Source organism: Trachemys scripta, chromosome 12 (assembly GCF_013100865.1).
Source record: "Trachemys scripta elegans isolate TJP31775 chromosome 12, CAS_Tse_1.0, whole genome shotgun sequence".
Classification (NCBI taxonomy): domain Eukaryota; kingdom Metazoa; phylum Chordata; order Testudines; family Emydidae; genus Trachemys; species Trachemys scripta.
Window position 1 is genome coordinate 31,824,869 of NC_048309.1, and position 20,357 is coordinate 31,845,225.

Below are 20,357 nucleotides of genomic sequence, written 5' to 3' on the forward strand. Positions count from 1 at the left end.
AGCTGTTAGCCACGTTTATGGATTATTGTTCATGGAAACAAACGGGGGGAATCACCACAACTGTATAACTATTATATGTGCATGCTGTGGCTAACACCTGACTAAGTAGACATGCAGCTGCATGCTGCACTGCCTGAAGCTTTGATTGGCCCATAACTACATGTAAAGCATGCTACAGTAATTGAGATCACAAGACAAGGGCAAGACCCAAGAAAAATGACTTCATCATAGTCCTGAAACAGCTCACTGGAGGAAAGCTGAAGCTATGGCCTTGATTTATGTTTGAATTTTTAATGTGTTCTAGGCATCTATTCCACAAAAGATGAGCATTAAAAAATTGAATAGATATGCAGAAGAAAATATCCAGAGCTGAATATTCTACTGTTTAGTAATTAACAGGGTTTGCTGTGCTTCCTGACCTCTGTCCAACAAAAAACCCATAAATTGCTTCTTTAAAGTTAAAGGCATCTCGGGTATATATTCTTACAAATAATACGTTTGATAGAAAGTACCTTGTGTACTTTGCTATACACTGACCATGTATAATTCTACAGTTCTCAGATTCAGAGTGTGCCAAAAAAGCCTTGGAACAACTAAATGGATTTGAGCTAGCTGGCAGGCCAATGAAAGTAGGTCATGTAACAGAACGCACTGATGCTTCCAGTGCTAGTTCATTTTTGGACAGTGATGAACTGGAAAGGACTGGAATTGACTTGGGAACAACTGGTCGTCTACAGTTGATGGCAAGACTTGCAGAGGGTAAGTGTGGTAATATAGATTATGTGTAAAAATATTGGAGTTAACTTAGTAGGAAGTATTTCACTTCCTTTAATGTTTGAGAACGCTAAGATTTCTTAAGCTTTCTATTCCTAGACCACTTACCAAGTGAAGAACTCAGACTAGTACTTTCTGTTACAGGTACTGGTTTGCAGATTCCCCCAGCTGCACAACAGGCTCTGCAGATGAGTGGATCTTTAGCATTTGGTGCTGTGGCAGGTAAGAATTTGATAATCCATTTATTTTGGCATGTTATTTTTAGCATGTTTATAGCTTCAGGGGAGGTGAAAATATTTTATATCTTGTGACTTAAAATTTGAACTGTAGTAGTTCACAGCAGGGCTCCCAGTCATGTTGAATGATTGAACTCTGCAAATCTACAAGCAAACAAACATAAATAAGGATGACGTATCACAAAGTATTCATTTATTTTGACATGTGGTTCAAATTGCGCTGTGTTTTGCAAATATACTGTAATACGTTTACTAGTGCATTGTACAGATTAGATCAGTGGTTCTCCAAGCCGGTCCGCTTGTTCAGGGAAAGCCCCTGGCAGGCCGGGCTGGTTTGTTTACCTGCCGCGTCCGCAGGTTTGGCCAATCGCGGCTCCCATTGGCTGCGGTTCACTGCTCCAGGCCAATGGGGGCTGCGGGAAAGGTGGCCAGCACATCCCTCGGCCCGCGCCGCTTCCTGCAGCCCCCATTGGCCTGGAGTGGCGAACCGCGGCCAGTGGGAGCCACGATTGGCCAAACCTGCGGACGTGGCAGGTAAGCAAACCGCCCCGCCAGGGGCTTTCCCTGAACAAGCAGCGGCCCTAGTTTGAGAACCAATGGATTAGATAATTCTTAATAATCTGAGTCCTCGCTGCTTCTCTCCGATTCTACACTCCTCTCAGGAATTTTGTAACAACTTTTTTTGTGCTGTTAGACACTGATCAGTAGTATCCTATTAATGTGGAATTACCAGAGTCATGCTTTGACATTTCCTGTTCATCGATGTCAGTTGCAGGGTTTAAAGTCAACAAGTCCCAAACTGAGCTATTGATCTCTCTCATGGTGTACAATCATACCATTGTGCCACCTTCTCAAGTCTGTAACCTGGATGTCTTCGACTGACCTCTGGGTTTGCACATGCAGGTCGTGACTAAATCTAGTTTCTTGTGTATTACGCGTCAAAGATCCAACCTTCTCCATTTGTGCATGTAAATCTCTCAACCACATGCTTCTTTCCTATGTCTTGACATTTGCAACCTCCTGTTGTCTAGCATTGACTACTATAACTTTACCTTTGAAAAATCCATGCAAAACGTTGCTAAGGTCATCTTTCTGACTCATTGCTCTGGCCACATCAGCTCTCTTCAGGACCCTCCACTGTCTTCACCTTTCAACTCCACATTATACACACACTTTTCTTTATCTTTAAGACAATTAAAGTGTATTCTGTGTATTCTTCACAACTTAGTTTTGCCCTACCTAACTGATCCACTTACAGCAGTGGTGACATCTGCCTTTATTTCATCTACATTCCTGCCTTTTACCATCCAGTGAGTTTCTCCATCAAACATCTCGGTGCTTTTTCCCAAATAGCTCCGTATGCATGGGGAAGACTCCCAGATAAGAGCTACTACTATATCACCCTTCAATTCTGTCCTCCTCAAGACGCACTTTGGCTGTGATACCTAGAAAACCCTGGTTGCTGATCGTGGCTAAACAGATGAGGAACTGTGACTGTCCATTTCCCTTACTTTTTCTATTCCCTTACTCTTATCTCCATTCCAGTTTTTTCCCCATCCAATCTGTCACCATTAAAATAGTTATATTAAAAAAGCAAAAAACATAACAATTGCCATGTTCACTTACTTGCACAATACTCTATCCCTCAATCCTTTGTCTGTTTGTGTCCTTTGGATGGTCTCCTAAGTGGGGTGTGTACAGCTTCCAGCACCAACGAGGACCTAATCTTCATTGGGGCTTTGGGCAAGTAACTGGTTTGTGATGCAGGGGACATTGTGAAGGGATGCCAGTGCAGTGAGAAGCTGTGCGAGGGATCACAAAGGGATTGGGACTTTGCAGTGGACACTAGGACATGGGAAGGAATAGTACAGATCAGTCCTGATAGTTGTCATGTGAATATCTTCACTGATCTATATTTATTTAGAAACCTGGGAATTTCTTGGTTTTATTTTGTTTTTTTACTTTATCCGTTGCGTTTCCAATGAATGAAATCTCTCAAACTCAGGTAAAGCAGCCTTCATTCACACAAGTGTCATAACTACACACTTGGATGCCTCACCTCTTACAACCTCTTTGCACTTTCAACGTAATGCCAGCTACAATACACACGCATCCTCAAAACTACTTTTTTTTTTGTACATAAAAATGAGACTAATTCGTATATGGACCTATAGTGAATATCTGTATTGATGAGGGCAAAGTATAGAGGAAATGAGTGCACTGTCTGGTTATAGGTTGGAAGAGCAAATTAATCCAGAAAATGCTAGTCATAAATCATTCTCCTAGACCACTGTGAGTTCTGGTCACCTATTCCCAAACACCTATCACAATAGCCCAGTTTCAGATACTGGACATAAATAGAGGTGTACAAAAACTGTCCCATGAGGAGATAAAGTGTCTGACTAGTCAACAGAATAAAACAAAATCTGAGATTTCATGCACCCTTCTCTGAAATGTGCGTTCTCATGCATTTAAATTCTGACAATTCCCTGTGTGTGTGTGTTGTGTGAATTAATGGAAGATCTGGGCACGAGGAAGAAAGCTGGAAGTTATATTTACATCACTTGCAGCCCACAGTTTACCATTCCTACTGATTTAAAGAGGCGTACTTTTAACATCAAATTTAATCCTGGCAATGACATTGCGCTCCTTAGTGATGCTTAAAGTCACGTTATCTCTGCCTCATTTCCCCTATTTGTAAAATGGATAACTACGCCTTGATGCATGCTTAGATATTTTCAAACTATTTTGAACTTGGAAAGCACTAAAGTAATATTTCAGCATTGACTTCTGTTACAGGAAAAGGTTGCTAGCTGAAACTTCTGTTTGTATTTTTTTAAATGAAAATCGATAACCTCTATTGTTAAATTACATTGAAGATTTCAGCTAATGAAGATAAAACTATTAATACAGTCATAGTTTATGTATAATGTTTGTTAAAACTGCTCTCTCTACTACTTTGGTGGCCAAATTGTACTTTATCAAGAGGATAAGTAGAACAGATTATTGTAAAGCAAGAGTGTGGACCAAAGAGAGAAGTTTCATGTTTGTCTTCCTCTCCATTAATTGAATACTACTTCTCTGGAGAAAATTTATCTAAGTAGTTATAGGCCCTCCCAATCATTAATATCTGAGCACCTCCCGTGTGATAAATTAGAAGGAACGAAACTATCTTTATTCTCCTATCTGAAGAATGATAAAGGAGGAGAGTGGGTGTGTTGTGTATCTGCATGAAGATCTTGTCCAACCTAGATCTGGGTGGGCAGTTAAGATCTAGTGTTTAGTGTTCTTTTATTTAATTTTCTATACATTCTTTTTTCTTTAGATTTGCAAACCAGACTTACCCAGCAGAATGAAGGTACGGTTGGATTTAACATGAACTATTGGCAAATGGGTTTGCAAATGTGGGTTCTTTGCACCAGAAGCACTTTACATCTGTGTAGAAAGTTCTTCCAGCACCCCAGAAATGCTGTTTTATTGGTATCTATACGGCCTTTAGAAAGCTAACACTTAACCCTAGTATTCCTGACACTCCCTAAATCTTGCACTATTAAGAGAGACAACTCTTGTTAAACTGTATTTAATTATTATTTTTTTTCTAGCTATATATCTTAGAGGGAGGGGTTAACTAAGGGAACTGGGAGTTAGGATTCCTGGGTTCTATTCCCAGATTAGTCATGAATGTATTATGTCTTTGGGCAAGTCACAAAACCCCACTATTTATCTGAAAATTTCTACAGACCTAGAAAGGGAGTTGTGCCTCAGAATGATAACCTGAACTCTTTATTCCTTTTTATGTTGAATAAAATGTAAATTTCAATTAACTTAAAATAGCAACTTACAATGGGGCAATTATTTAATTGGCTATTATAAGTCAGCCATACTGAAAGTCTACTGATCGCTCAGTTTTATTCAAGCTGTGACATAACCATTCCTAGCACAGTACTGTAACTTACAGGTAAAATGTCAATATCCTCCCTTTTCACTATTCAGAAAAGCTTCCAAACTGCTATTTAACCCTGTCTAGCCTACTGCAAACTTTGTATTTTTGCTACAGTATAACTAGTTAAATATATTAATGAATTTTCAGAGTATGTTATTGCCTGTCCATGGTTCCATTATCACCATAAGTGTGAATGGTGCGGTTGTCTCTATATGGAGCTGCCATTTGGTTTAGACATTAAACTGTCTCTTCTACTTAAAATTGAGCTGCAGGGTGTGCAGTTCCCTGTTGGAATGCTTGGGACAGGCAAAGCTTTTCAAAGATATAAGGTTACTTCTCTTTTTGTTTAAATTTGGTTAATATAATCATGAATAACTGAATTTAGGCATAGTTTTAATAGTTCTAAACTGCACTGGTTTTTAAGTGGGACAGTTCTGAGATTCTGTCTTTCGCATGCATTCCAGTGGCACACTGCATTTTCTGTGTTCTAACATGCATCAAATGTCAGTGAATTCCAGTTTGTTTTTAGACAGACCCAATCAGGTTAAAAAAAAAATCTTATTGCTGTCTAAGCTTTTTACTTGCTGTTTCCTATAATACCTCAGAGGGGGAGATTCATTAAATATACGAAAATGCTTGATTGAAACAAGAAATTATCTGGGAAGGCTTGAAAGTATAGTACAAGAATCTACTTTTAACTCAGGTTTTGAAATTGATTGGTTTCAAGTTAACTGCATCTCCTTCAGACACTTTGTTTTGATTTCTTGTAAGTTGCTGGAGTAATTACAATTATTCAGAAGTGTTGGTCTTCTAGTTAAAGCACAAGGCTGGGAGTAGGTATGTCTGGGTTCCAAGTTTATCTAGGTACGTTAATCAGAGTGGCTCCCAAGAATTATTTTAACAAATCTCTTACCATCAGGTAAGAGTAAGTTGTTTTTGGTTTTGTGGGGGCAATTTATCAAGAACTATGGTTCTGAACACAGTGAATTCTATTTCCAGTTCTGCCATAGATTTCTTGTCTAATCTTAGGCATGTAACTTCACTTCTCTATGCCTTTGATTTCTGCACCTGATTAATATTTTTAATGTAACTGAATATGATAAAAACAGGTTGGACAAACATCTGTCAGGGATGCTCTATGTTTAATTGGCCCTGCCAAAGTGCAGGGGACTGGACTGGACTTGGTGACTTTTTGAGGTCCCTTCCAGTCCTGTGGTTCTGTGACTTTGAAGTACAGACAGAAAAAGCCTTACTTATAAATTTAATTTTGTGTAAAAGACTTTTCTTCCATGACAGAAAAACTTGTCGCTTTCTCTTTAAATAGTTCTGGCTGCAGCTGCTTCTGTACAACCACTTGCAACACAGTGCTTCCAGCTTTCCAATATGTTTAACCCTCAAACGTAAGTTACCTGCTGTCTATTTCCATTTATTACACATTTGTTTCTGACTTTAGTGGGATTAGTGTGAACATTAGTTTTTTTTATAGGTGTGATCTTGTTTTTGTTCCAAGTTCTCACGTTTGAATTTTTCCTTTTGCAGTGAAGAAGAAGCTGGTTGGGATACAGAAATTAAGGATGATGTTATTGAGGAATGTAACAAACATGGAGGAGTTATCCACATTTATGTAGACAAAAATTCAGCTCAGGTATGTCCTGTGAGAGGTACTAAAGAAATTTTAGAACCTCTTTCCAAGTTGTCACTGTCAGAGCTATTTTGCAAGTGTTAGAATTGTGTTGATGTGAATAGAAATGTCTTAATTTAAAAAAAAATCTTCTAAATTGCTGAATGCAGTTGAGCAAGAGTCACTCCAGCAGTTATTTTAATTATCTACTTCTGTAAGTCGATGGGCAATTTTCTATAGTTACAAGACTTCTCACTCAGAATTTACCATGTTCTTGTGGATCTACAAAACAGTCAAATTAAAATATTGCAGAAATGTATATTTGGGCTGTAATGAGAACCCCTCTACCGGGTAGCTTTAGTTTGTTTCAGACTGGTGATATTTATTGAGAGTTCATTGAATAGCATACTCCAGTCTGTAATCTACCTGAAAAATACACTAACACCACGGTGTAAAATTCTTTAGCAATACAGAAACTGTTGTCTCCTTTGTGGACTGTGGGATGGCCCAGTGTGTCCCTGGCTGGTAAACCATTGGGGATGATGTGCCTTCTGTATGGAAACAGTGGGCTAATGCCTTCTCCCTGGGGCAGGATGTTCTCTCTACATAAGTGCTATGGGGTTCATTTGTTGCTTGAAAAACCCTTCCCTTGATATGGGGATGTTGGCTGCCTAGTCAACTAATCTCTCCTCCTTTTAGGAGGAGGAGAAACGTTATTGAAGATAGTGACTGGACAGCTCCAAGCATAACCTAAAATCTAGTTGGATTCTAACAACGTAATTTAAAGCTGAACTGAATTATGTCAGTGAAACAGCCTGGGTTAATGTAGCTGATATTAGTGCAGTACACTCCATAATTTTTGTACCTTTATATGCCAGTGAGGCTGCTGTCAGGTAGGGTGAGGGGAAGTCTACTCAGATGTTACTGAATAACTTTGGAGGAGGGGGTTTAAAAGGCAGTAATGTGCACTTTATCCCCAAACACAACAACTTTATCAATGATTGTTTCAGTAGAGTCGAGGAAAAGCTCTTGGCAGATAAAGGGAAACAAAATTCTGCAGCCTCAAAAAAAAAAAAAAATAGTTTGGAGATATAAAGTAAGAAAGTTGGATCCTGCAACCAATTTGTTGTTAATTACTCACCTCACCAGATCTATACTTCCTACCAAATCTTACTATTACCTGTTCATGGGATCTATTTCATGTGTGTGTTGCTACCATGAACTCCAGAATGCCTTGGAATTTGGGATAGAACCTCACCCTTACCATGGAATTGCATTCCAGAATTCAAACTATCACCTTCAAAAAAACCTGCCCTTACCACTGTGAAGAAGAATATTCCAAAGTGAACAGAATGTGAACTGATGCAGTGGGGTCTGCCTGACTTTGCAGACAGCTTAAAACAAAGACTTTTAGGGAAATGTGAACTGAGCATTCATCACAGGTTCCTGTTTTTGCGGATATTACTGCACAGATCACAAGCTAGAACCCTCTGAGAAAGGCCACCCGTAGGAGGACCCTCTTTCCCCCATTGCCTCAAGCTATGTGAGACTATGTAAAGGGATGTGGACACCTGCATCTTACTTCCAGTTGCTGAAACAGAAAGTGGGAATAAAAAATAAAATTCCTTTGCTTTTTGACATCTTAATTTGAAAAGCTTTTACCATTTAGTTTAGTCACTAATTTAGCTTACTTAATGGTGTGGGATTCAAAGATTGTCCTGTTTCAGATCCTCCATGGCCCATGCTTGAATTATTTGGGTGAAGGTCGTCAGCTGGGCTTCTTTTTTTCTCCCTGTTTGGGATTCAAGCTCTGAGAAAAAGCATGAGTTTAGATTCCATTTCGTCCTGATGGCGGAAGCCCTGTAATCTTCCAAAATGGGTCTGGAGTCTGGCCCAATTCCGTAGCCTCACTTGCAAACTTTCAGATGTAAGGAAGATGGAATACAGTGTTGAGAAGGCCTTGATAGCTTGGGCCAAATACAGTTTCGGATTTGATTCTGAGGCACTCTTCCTCTATACTGTGAGGGGAAAAAAGAAAATAGCACCATAGTTCCCTAGGACCTCTTGCCTCCCAGACCAGAGATAGCAACATTCCATCCTCAGGTTCCAAGATTGCAAACTCCGCAATGCCAAGAAGAAAGCATTGTGGCCAGCACTGAGGGAAATCCGCACATAGGTGGTTATCCCACGTGCTGAAGCCCAAGTTGATATGTAGCTCACGCTCCCCAGCACATGGGATAACCACCTATGTGCTCATTTGTCTTGGTTCTGGCACATGAGGGTATCGAATTGAGGCTGTTCTATCTTTGTGCCAGCCTATATGCAACACCCCAGGGTAAAGACTCAATCCAATCCCCTCATGCTCCACAGCAGGCACTAAGTAGTCCCATTCCCAAACTACTGGTCTTTGATGGCAGTGTTGCAAATGAGTGCTCTGTCTTGCCACGGGTAATCTACATATGCCCAAAGTCATAGCCCTTCCCGTCTCAGTCAGTAACAGAACTAAAACATGTGGTTCCACTGGTACCGCAGGTTAACATTTGGCATTCTTTGTGCTGACTTTCCACATAGTTGGAGTGAGTCATTCTGAAGTGCTTGGGATCCCATCTGCTATAATTAAGGCTGCGAGTCTGTCACGGAAGTCATGGATTTCATGACTTTCTGAGACTTCCGTGACTTCTGCAGCGGCTGTTGTGGCTGGCCTGGGGGCTGCCTGAGCAGCTTGGGCAGCCCTCAGGCCAGCTGCACCGACTGCTGCTGTGGCAGTCTTGGGCCACCGCACCCCTCCCCCACCACCAGCAGCAGGAGGGGGCTCAGTGCTGAGGCAGTGGGTTGGTGTGTGGGAGGGGTGAGGACTCTGGGCAGTGCTTACCTAGGTGGAGGCCTGGCCAGGTGGCTCTGCATGTTCCTTTCGCATGCAGGCACCCCCCCACAGCTCCCATTGGCTGCAGTTCCCGGCCAATGGGAGCTGTGGAGCAGGCGTTTGGGGCGGGGGCAGTGCGCGGAGACCCTCTGCCTGCACCTCTGCCTAGGGCCCACAGGGACATACCGGCTGCTTCCGAGAGCCAGGTAGGGAGCCTGCAAGCCCTGCCTACCCCCCAGCAGCAGTGGGGGTGCTGGGCCACACGCTGCTCTCACCCATGGTGCCCCCCAGAGCACCCTTCCCTCCACAAGTTTTAGTAAGGGGTATATAGTACAAGTCATGGACAGGTCAAGGGCCACGAATTTTTGTTTACAGCCTGTGACCTGTCCATGTCTTTTACTAAAAATACCCAGGATTAAAATGTAGACTTAGTTATAATCCAAACCTGACAATCAAGTCAGAATCTCCGTGAAGTTTCACATGGCCTGGCAACTTCCTTGGCAAGACTAAAATGCCTTCCTACGTGTGCTAGGAAAGGTAGTGCAAATACAGAGACAGGCTACACTACAGCCATACAATAATTTCACCTCACTGACCAGGTCACATAGTATTCATGAAATTATGACATTTCTCTATTGTTGGATTATTACATGGCATTTCTGTGTCCATCATGTTCCTTTTCTTGTTCTCTGCAGCACAACAGGACCAAATTCCATTATAGTGCTAATTTATTCTGTCACCGTGAAATACCCTTCATAACTGTCCTCGCTCGGCTATGGTACATAGATGAAAATACTCCAATGTAAAATCCATTGCTTATTATTGAGGATGAGTTTTCCCTAGGTTCTCAAGATGGCCCAGCTCTTCTTCCCAAGTTTTGGCTCCTGTCATTGTCTAGCCCCACTCAGAATATTCTTTCCTGGCTTCTGGCCTTGGACTGCTGCATTGTTTTCCAGGCAGCCTACTTTACCAGACTCTATCTCTGATTCCTGTGACTTGGCTCCAGTGCCTTGTAATCAGATTAACTCCCTCATGTGGGGAAAGCTGGAAAGCAAGAAGCAGCTATAGGCAGATCATTAACCATTGGAACAAACTACCCAGGAAGATGGTGGATTCTCTGTCCTTTGAAATCTCCCTACGAAATATGATCTAGTTCCACATGTGGTGGTTAGACTTGAATTACTAGATGAGATTCTCTGGCTTGTGTTATGCAGGTGGTCAGATTATTATGATCTCTTCTGGTGTTTAATATTTGCATTATGCAGTCAAGGAATAAACACGGCCTTGATTAGTCTCTCAGATACTATGGTGAGGAGCATGGTATAAACATATGTAGTAGGAATGGGCAGCTTTAAATCCACTAAAACCCTTTGACAGGCCATACGTCTTTTTAAGAGGCTAATATTGCATAACAAATATTGCATTTGGTACAATACAGCATGTTAACCTACAATAAACCACGTATTAAGAGTGTAAAACTGAAATGTTCTTAAATATAACAGCCCCTTATAGCACTCTTAAATCCAAAAAGTTTAAACATAAATATTTCACTAACCTTTCTTCCAGTGTGCAGAAGAGTTGGGGTTTAATAAATGAAAATAATGGAAAATAAACTCTTAACATTTTTTTTTTTTCTCTGCTGCTCCCAGACTTTGCCTCCACTCTGTAGTAGTCACGGGCTCCACCATGAGAGGCAGAGCCCACATGCTGTGTCGCATGTGGGGAGGGATAGCTCAGTGGTTTGAGTATTGGCCTGCTAAACCCAGGGTTGTGAGTTCAATCCTTAAGGGGGCCATTTAGGGATCTGGGGCAAAAAAATCTGTCTGGGGATTGGTCCTGCTTTGAGCAGGGGGTTGGACTAGATGACCTCCTGAGGTCCCTTTCAACCCTGATATTCTATGATTCTATGCCACTCAAATTTGGCCCATCCATCCATCATGCCAGCAGTGAAGGCACTCTGCCATTAAGCCACCCAGCTCTGGTTATTAACTCTCTACTGGCAGAGCTGTGCCCAAGGCTGAGGGTGGAGGGAGATTGTCCACAATTTGGCTGTGGGAGCTGGGAGCCAATGGCAAGGCAGTAACAAGAGCTGGGTGTCATAGGGTGGTGACCTTTCTCTATGTGAATGACAGAGGTGGTTATGCCAATGAGTGTCATTGCACCTGAGCTTATGGGCTCCTGCCCTGTTCCCCATTGACACAGGCTCTGGTTTTGTCTCATGCCACCCAGCTCTGGTTTCTTCTCCCATTGGCGGAGGTGTGCCCTGATACTGCTGGGGTGGAGGTTTGGCCAGAAGCTGATTGGCTGTCAGCTCCCAAATAATCAGCTGATGGGAATGCAGTAACTGGAGCTGGGTGCGGGGGGGTGGAGTTGGAGTCTGTGTTAGGAAAGTGGAGCCAAGTAGAACAGTCTGAGGCATGAGCAGCTTCACTAAAACTGTGTCCTCAGTAACCAGCTCTTAAAACAAAATAATAATTCTGGGACTGCGACCCTGCCTATGGACAGGCCAAATAAAATGTTCTGGCAAGCTGGCTCCGGGCCCCAGGCCACAAGTTGATGACCTCAGCTATGTAGAATAGATTATATGGCAGCAGAAAACTGCCTGGGATTCCTTATCTGTTTGTTTCCAGACTTTCCAGCACTGGGTTTTTTAAGTTGTATTTTTTTTTTTTAAAGTATTGTACTTTTTTGGATATTAGCTGGACTAGTGTGTAATTTTATAAGTAGAAAACTCCATCCATGGTTAATGCAAATAAGACTCTAGTCTACCCTATTCACCCCACCTCCAAAGCCTTCCTAGGACCCTTGCACTTCTCCCTAGTCTTTCCTCCCCATTTTTTGCCAGTCTAAAATTAGGCACCTACATCTGTGAGGAAGTACTTGTATTAGCAGCCTCACTTTTCGAGGCACTGAGCTCCCATGAAGCTCTGATGTGATCAGGAGCTGTGGGTGAAAATTCAACCATATACTTACATAAGAACACAGTGGCCATGTTGGGTCAGAGTAATGGTCCATCTAGCCCAGTATCCTGTCTTCTGACTGCAGCTGGTGCCCGATTTTTTAGAGGGAATGAATAGAACAGGGCAATTACTGAGTGATCCATCCCCTGTTGTCCATGCCCAGCTTCTGGGAATCAGAGGTTTAGGGACACCCAGGGCGTAGGATTGTGTCCCTGACAATCTTAGGTCCATCAATGGCTATTAGCTAGTCCTCCGTGAACTTATTATTTTTTTTAAACCAACAGAACATCTCCACAGGTTAACTTAAAGCATTATCCTTGAAATGTTGGCAGTAATTTGTAAAACGTAGTGATTATCCTGAAGGAGGGGTTGTCTGGCTCTTAAACGGTGTACTCCGAGAAGTAACTGAAAAGGGTTAGGCAACTTTTTAAAAAATTGAAGTAAAAAGCTTTATGCAAAGGCCACAGCTAGTGTATTGTTATATGCTACTTCCTGTTTTGAGTACTGCCTGGTCTCGATCTTTCTTTGGGAGTTACTGTATCTTCATGCTGGCTGAAGAGGTGTTTAGTCTGGTAGTGCATGTCTACAATGAACAGCATCCATTATTTTAGTTTTTATTTTGTGCTAGTTCTGAATTAGCAATTAACGTTCTTCTTCGAGTGCTTACTCATGTCAATTCCATTTTAGGTGTATGCGCACCCACGTGCACGGTTGTCAGAGACTTTTGCCTTAGCAGTATCCATAGGGTCGGCTGTGGCACTCTCTGGAGTGCATTGGTATATCAGGCGCCACCGGCCCTATGGCCTCTCCATTCCTTCTTACCGCTCATGCAGTTTTTCTCCTACTTGATCTCTGCACTATAGCTGTAAATAGTTTGTTTATAATAGTTTAGTAAGTAAAGTGTTGTAGTTAGTTAGGAGTCCAGCGGCGACTTTGCCCCAGGCGGGGCATGCCCAGGTCTCTGAATTTTAAGCCCTGCTCTGACCTGCACGGCAGCTGTTTGAAGTGCCATGGGGAATCCCACTTAAAAGAGAAGTGTCGCATCTGTAAGAACTTTTGTCCCAGGACACAGAAAGAAGGCAATATTCACTTGAGGGTCCTCTTCATGGAGGCCGATCTTGCACAGCCTTGAAGCCGGCACGGCCGGACGCAGCACCCAGTGCTTTGGCTTCGGCATGTAGCGCACCTCCATCATCTTCCAGGCACTCTTCGCCTTCGCCAGTGCCCAAGAAGAGGGACTTGACACTGAACAAACCAGATCAAAGGACCCTGCTTGGCCTGCCCACCCACCCACATTGGAGCCTCCAGGGGGCTTTGCCCTGGCGAGTACTACCCCCCCTAAGGGACCTGCCACCGATTCCAGGGAGCATTGGGGACCCAGGCTGATGGCGCAGTCAATGCCCTCTCAGCTCCCGGTGCCCGGAGAACAACAAGCGCTCTCGCTGTTGCCACGTGTGACGATGGACCCGGCTAAGGCTCCCTACAAGGGCAGGCTTGCTGTGAGGGCCTCCCAGAAGGCAAGCGAGCGCCGCTGGTTTCTGGAGCTAAGGCAGAGCCCTGTGTTGCAACGCCATTGGTCTCCACGTAGGCCCAAGTCATCAGTTCGCTTCTACAGGTCACTGGCACCGTGTTCTTGGTCTCCGCCCTCATACTGGGACTCACCTAGAGAGAGAGACCGGTTATCTTAGAGTTGACCCTCACCAAGACCTCGGGGATGCTCCCCAACTTGACGCTGCTCCCCTTACTCCCAACACTGGTTGGACCATTCCAGGCACCAGTCACCCGTGGTGGTAGTTAGCCGCCAGACCCCAGCCTTGACGGCCCCACCCTGGTCTCTGGAGGAAGAGGACTTCTCTGGCATGGAGAGAGAGTTCAGCCCCTCGCCTACACAGCATTGCGACTGGGCTCTGGAAGGTGCATCTGCTGTGGTGATGCAGACCTGGCAGCAAGGCCAGTGGTCGACACAATGGCCCTATTGGAACCCCTTGGGCATATCCATTATGCCGATGCCCCAGTCCCGCCAGTCCTCTGTCGCCGCATCGGCCAAACCACAGTCAGCACAAGGCTTGGTTCAGGATGCATCAGTGGGCGCTGCGGTGGAGGAACAGATGCCCAACCCGAGACCTCTTTTCCCAGCGGGGAAAGATGCCGCGGGCCCTCCGCCGGTAGTCCAGTCATCCTCCTCTCCAAACGCAGCGGGGCCTTCCTGGGCTAGCCCTCCGGATTACTTTAGAGAGCATCAAGTGCTGCTCTGCCAACTTGGGCCTTAAGGTGGAGGAAATGGTGGAGCAGTTATACGTGTTGTTCAGTGTGCTCTCTGCGTCCACCCCTGCTTGTGTTGCACTCCTGGTGCATGAAGGGGTCCTGAATATTGCCAAGACCATCTGGCAAACCCCATCCTCCATCCTGCCCACTTCCAAGAGGGCGGAAAAGAAGTATTTTGTCCCCGCAAAGGGATTTTGAATACTTAATCACCCACCTGTGGTCGTTGGTTGTGTCAGCAACCAACGAAAAGGACAACGGGGGCCAGCCAGATCCACCACCAAAAATAAGGAGGCCAAGAAACTGGACCTTTTTGGACGCAAAATTTATTCCCATGGCCAGTCTCCAGTTCCAGGTGGCAAACTACCAGCCCTTTTGAGGCGTTATAATTTTAACTTGTGGAACTCCCTCCTCAAGTTTAAGGACTTCATGTCCCAGAAGGCAGCCCAAGAGTTAGAGGCTCTGGTGGACTGTCCCAAGAGATGCAAGCCTCTATTCAGGACCTCCCGTTTCATGGAGTTTGGGCTGTTCTCTGACCAAACGGACACAAGGCTGCGCGGTCTAAAGGACATTCGGGCCACTCCCGTCGCCAGGGCACTGGTAGCCTCAGCAGGGACCTGCAAGGAGAAGGGACACTGGTTTTAGTTGCCGCCACCCTTCATCCTCCCGCTCACCGGCACAGCCTGGCCCCGCAAGACACCACAGGGGCCAGAAGTGGTCGTTTTGAGGGAGCACCCAAGAGCGACGCACCAGTCAGCTCCCCAGATCTGCTGCCTTTACCTCAACCATCTCCGGCATTTCCGTTCAGCCTAGTCGAGGGTCACCTCTGACCGTTGGGTGTTAGACTTCGTGTCATCACTCTACACCCTCCAATTTTTGGCCACCCTTCCCTTCCCCCCCTTTCCCTGTCCCTCTTCAGGGACACTTCTCATGAGCAACTCCTCATTCAGGAGGTAAACAACCTACTGCAACTGGGGGTGGTGTAGGAGGTCCCTCAGGAACTTAGGGGGAAAGGGTTCTACTCCCACGATTTCCTTATCCAGAAGGCAAAAGGGGGGGCATGTCCCATTCTGGATCTGCGATAGCTTAATACTTCAAGAAGTTGGAGGCCAGGGATACCATGTGAAATTTCATCATTTCCTCCCTAGATTTGGGAGACTGGTATGCCACTCTTGATTTGGGGGACGCTTATTTCCATATCTCTATCTTCCCAGGACACAGGCAGTTCCTTCGCTTTGTGGTGGGCCAGCACCATTTCCAGTTTGCGGTGCTCCCCTTTGGAGTATCCTGGGCCCCGCGGGTCTTTACAAAATGCCTGGTCCCAGTAGCCGTTTACCTGACGTGCCAGGAGGTCCAGGTCTATCCTTATCTTGATGATTGGTTCATCAAGGGCAGATCCCGGGATCACATGCAGAGCAGCCTCGGTCTGGTGCGAGCCACATGCCGCAACTTGGGCCTGTTAGTGAATTAAAGAAGTCAATCCTTGTACCAGTGCAATGGATAGAATTCATCGGGTGGTTCTCGACTCCACACGGGCAAGGGCATTCCTTCCGGAGTCCCACTTCCAAGCCATGTCAGATGTAATCTCCCATGTGAGGAGATATGTTCACCACTGCCTGGACCTGCCTAAGGTTGTTAGCTCATATGGCAGCCTGTACTTATGTGGTGTCCTGCCTGGCTCTAGCTGCGCTTGCTGCAGACGTGGTTGGTGTCGGTCTACATCCCCAACAGGCACGACCTGGACCTGGTAATCAAGGTGCTGGACTACGTTCGGGCATCTCTTGTGTGGAGGTTGGACCCCGCATCAGTCTTGTAGGGAGTTCCTTTCGCAGCCCCATCCCCATCATTGACTCTGGTGTCCAATGCCTTGGACCTAGGATGGGGAGCCCACCTGGGAGGGTTCAGTACACAAGGCTACTGGTCGGGGGGGGCCTACCGTTCCATCCACAAATGTCAGGGAGCTCAGGGTGGTTTGCCCTTCTTTTCGGTCCCAGTTGCAAGGCAAGGTGGTTCAAGTTCTGACTGACAATGTTTTATATCCACAAACACGGCAGAGCCAGGTCGTTAGCCCTTTGCCAGGAAGCCCTCTGTGTGTAGAATGCCATTCATCTTATGAAGTGCACCTGAACCAGGAACTTTTTGGCAGATTGCCTCTGCAGAATCTTCTCATCTCGCCACGAGTGGTCTCTCCACCCCAGTGTGGTCAATCAGATCTTCCAGAAGTGGAGGTCTCCCCAGGTGTGGACCTGTTTGCGACTTGCCAGAACAGGAAGTGCCACCTGTTCTGCTTGTTCCGAGGGATCAACAGGGACTCCCTGTCAGATGCCTTTCTACTCCTGTGGTCTGGGGCTCTGATGTATGCTTTCTCACCAGTGCTGCTACTCCACAAGGTCAAGCAGGACAAGACCAAGGTCATCCGGATTTCCCCGGCTTGGCGTCACCAGTACTGGTTCAGCACACTTATGAACCTGTCGGTGTCATCCCCGATGGCACTGGCTGGATCTCATAAGTCTGAGGAGGAGCGTAGGTTGCACTCCCTGTACGTCAGGAGTACACTAGCCTTCTACATTGAAAGGACCAAACTGTCAGAACATAAGAATGGCCATACTAGGTCAGACCAAAGATCCATCTAGCCCAGTATCCTGTCTTCTGACGGTGGCCAATTCCAGGTGCCCCAGAGTGAATGAACAAGTAATCATCAAGTGATCCATTCCCTGTTGCTCATTCCCAGCTTCTGGCAAACAGAGGCTAGGGACACCATTCCCGCCCATTCTGGCTAATAGCCATTAATAGACCTATCCTCCATGAATGTATCTAGTTATTTTTAACCCTGTTATAGTTTTGGCCTTCACAACATCCTCTGGCAAAGAATTCCATAGGTTGACTGTGCGTTGTGTGAAGAAATACTTCCTTTTGTTTGTTTCTGTTTTGCAAGTCGACTCAGTTTGTCGTGGTGGCAGATAGGATGAGCGGTCGTCCGGTGTCCACCCAGAGAATTTCATCTTGGATCACTGCCTGCATCCATTTCTGCTGTGATCAGGCGAAGGTGCCTCTGCCGGCGATTCACTGCTCACTCAAGTAGAGCTCAAGCCTAGTCAGCGGCCTTCCTGGCCCAAGTGCCCATTTTAAGATATCTGCAGAGCTGCTACCTAGTCGTCCATTCACACGTTCACGTCTCACTACATGCTTACCCAACAAGCTCAAGACGATGCTGGCTTCAGTAGAGCAGTGCTGCAAAACGCAAGACTGTGAACTCCAAGCCCACTTCCATGTATACTGCTTGAGTCACCTAGAATGGAATCGACATGAGCAAGCACTTGAAGAAGAAGAAACGGTTACCCACCTTTTTCGTAACTGTTGTTGTTCGAGATGTTGCTCATGTCCATTCCATTCCCTGCCCTCCTGCCCTGCCCCTCTGTCAGAGTTGCCAGCAAGAAGGAATTGAGAGGGCGTACGGCTGCCGGCGCCTGATATACCAACGTGTGAACGCAGCACAGCTCACCCTATGGATACCGCTAAGGCAAAAGTGTCTGACAACTGTGCACGTGGGCGCACACCCACCTAGAATGGAATGCACATGAGCAATTCATCTCAAAGAACAGTGGGTAACTGTTTTTCCCAAGAATTAAGAATATCCCTGCTGACACGGATGTTGCTAGTTCTCCAATAGGTGTATAGGAGGTTCCTTCAAACATACATGTGAAAAACCAATGTAATTGGGAGGGGGGGAAGTTGTCATGCACCTCAGAGACTAACACTGTTTTTTTTAATTTTAGGGCAATGTGTACGTCAAATGCCCTTCAATCGCTGCTGCCATTGCAGCTGTCAATGCATTGCATGGAAGGTGGTTTGCAGGTGAGTAAAGGCTGCTTAAAGACCTGAGTTCTCATTATAGACTCAAGACATTAAAAACATCTTTTTCTTTTTTTTATTAGGTAAAATGATTACGGCAGCATATGTACCTCTTCCAACATACCACAATCTTTTCCCTGATTCCATGACTGCAACCCAACTACTGGTTCCTGTTCGACGATGAAGATGGATTTCGTCAGTTTTGTATATAACTATTTTTTTGGAGGAAGATTGAGTTATCTTTTATTTAGATAAAACTAAAGGAAAGGGTTTAATGTCATTTTGTGTACACTTCCCGTTACCTTTAAAAAATAAAAACTGAGTAAGCAGGAATGCAGTGTGCTCATTCTCCCTAACTAGCATTCCCACTGTGTACAAAGCTGTTGACTTCTTGTTCTGCCTTGTAATTCTTGTACATTTACTAAGGTGTTCAGTAGGAACTGAGAAGTAGCGCATAGAAACGAATTTTCTGTAAAAGGCAGATGGGACATAATGACATTTTTAATGTTTCACAAGCCTTTCTTTTAATGCAGTAATTACATTTTACATTTCACTAAATATAGGTTTTCTGTTAAAGGTCAATATCTGATAGAATTTATGAAGGGATATATTTAGTGTTTTGTATAAATGGAAAATTCAAAAGGCTACTGAAGGATCTGGTTTTGGTCAGCTACTCAGCTTGTTTTATGCTGAACAGTTGATGAGAATGGGAGGATTCAAACGTTTTATTTCTTGATGGCAACTTTTGATTGATGTATCTGTAAAAGTTTCTTTGTAAATACTGTGTGAGGTGTGTCTAGGGTTCCAAACAAAACACTCTCTGCATTTCCAGAGACAAGTTGAATTGAATACAGGTAGTGTGCACAGTTTAATGATACTCAGCAAAGACTAAGAATAAGTAGAAAATGCAGAAATATGTTTTGTCTGGTTGCATATAATCTTTGCTCTTTTTAAGCTCTGTGAGCTCTGAAATATATTTTTGGGTTACTTCAGTGTGTTTGACAAGACAGCTTGATATTTCTATCAAACAAATGACTTTCATATTGCAACAATCTTTGTAAGAACCACTCAAAAATAAAATTCTCTTAAAAAGGCCTCCAGAAGCTTTATTTTCCAGCTCAGTCTGATTTAGAGCTACAAGCAGCATTTAAATTGAAAGACTGGAGTGAGGATGGTGAGGTTCTCTTTCAAATGCTAGGAAATTAGCATGACTCTAAGAGTATTTTCTCCCTGGCTGTAAGTTGGCATGTCAACAACTGGTGTGTGTTAATTACGCAACCACCGTGTAGTTGAGGAGGTGTCAAGGTTTCATAGACTTGAGCAAGGTCTGGGAGTCGAGCGCTCTTGCGCTCCTATCTCAGCTCTGCCACTGACACTGTGTGTGGATTTAGGCAAGTCGCTAATGTTTCTCTTCTCCAGGAGTAACTAGTTGTCGGGGTGCTGAGGATTGTTTATCAAGTACAGTGAAGAGCATGCTATAAGCGTAGGGATGAATACAGTTGACCTTGGTAACCAAACACGCCTTTCATGTGCTGAGTTGAAGACACCATGGGTGTCTAACAACATGGTAGTTTTTCTTGTTTTCGACCCCTACTTCAATAATTTTATTAATATGCTGCAGTACTGCATAGGGAGACGAAGTAGCATTTCAAATCTCCAAAAGTAGCAGTGTCACTGGACTTTTTTGTAACTTGGGTACCTATTACACGCAGTAAAAGTAAATTTGGGCCCTGGTCTGCTGGAGCACGTGGAGAGTTGGGTTATGTAGTAGCGGTGCTCCTCATTTCCGGCTAAGGGCTCATCTATGCACGGAAGTCATGTCAGTTTAACTGAAGTGACCTCAAAG

The 20,357-nt window shown here is 44.5% G+C and overlaps 1 protein-coding gene across 3 annotated transcripts in view; it reads left to right on the forward strand.

Moving 5' to 3' along the window:
* RBM39 (RNA binding motif protein 39) overlaps nt 1–19,606 on the forward strand; it is a 48,978-nt gene extending 29,372 nt beyond the window's left edge. For all 3 annotated transcript variants that reach the window (XM_034787570.1, XM_034787569.1, XM_034787571.1), the window contains 7 exons: nt 555–759; nt 919–996; nt 4,336–4,368; nt 6,278–6,353; nt 6,493–6,598; nt 18,436–18,514; nt 18,595–19,606. In XM_034787570.1, the coding sequence (XP_034643461.1) occupies nt 555–759; nt 919–996; nt 4,336–4,368; nt 6,278–6,353; nt 6,493–6,598; nt 18,436–18,514; nt 18,595–18,695 (678 nt within the window). In that variant the 3' untranslated portion in view covers nt 18,696–19,606. The remainder of the gene's footprint in view (nt 1–554; nt 760–918; nt 997–4,335; nt 4,369–6,277; nt 6,354–6,492; nt 6,599–18,435; nt 18,515–18,594) is intronic.
* Nucleotides 19,607–20,357: the final 751 nt, after the last annotated feature.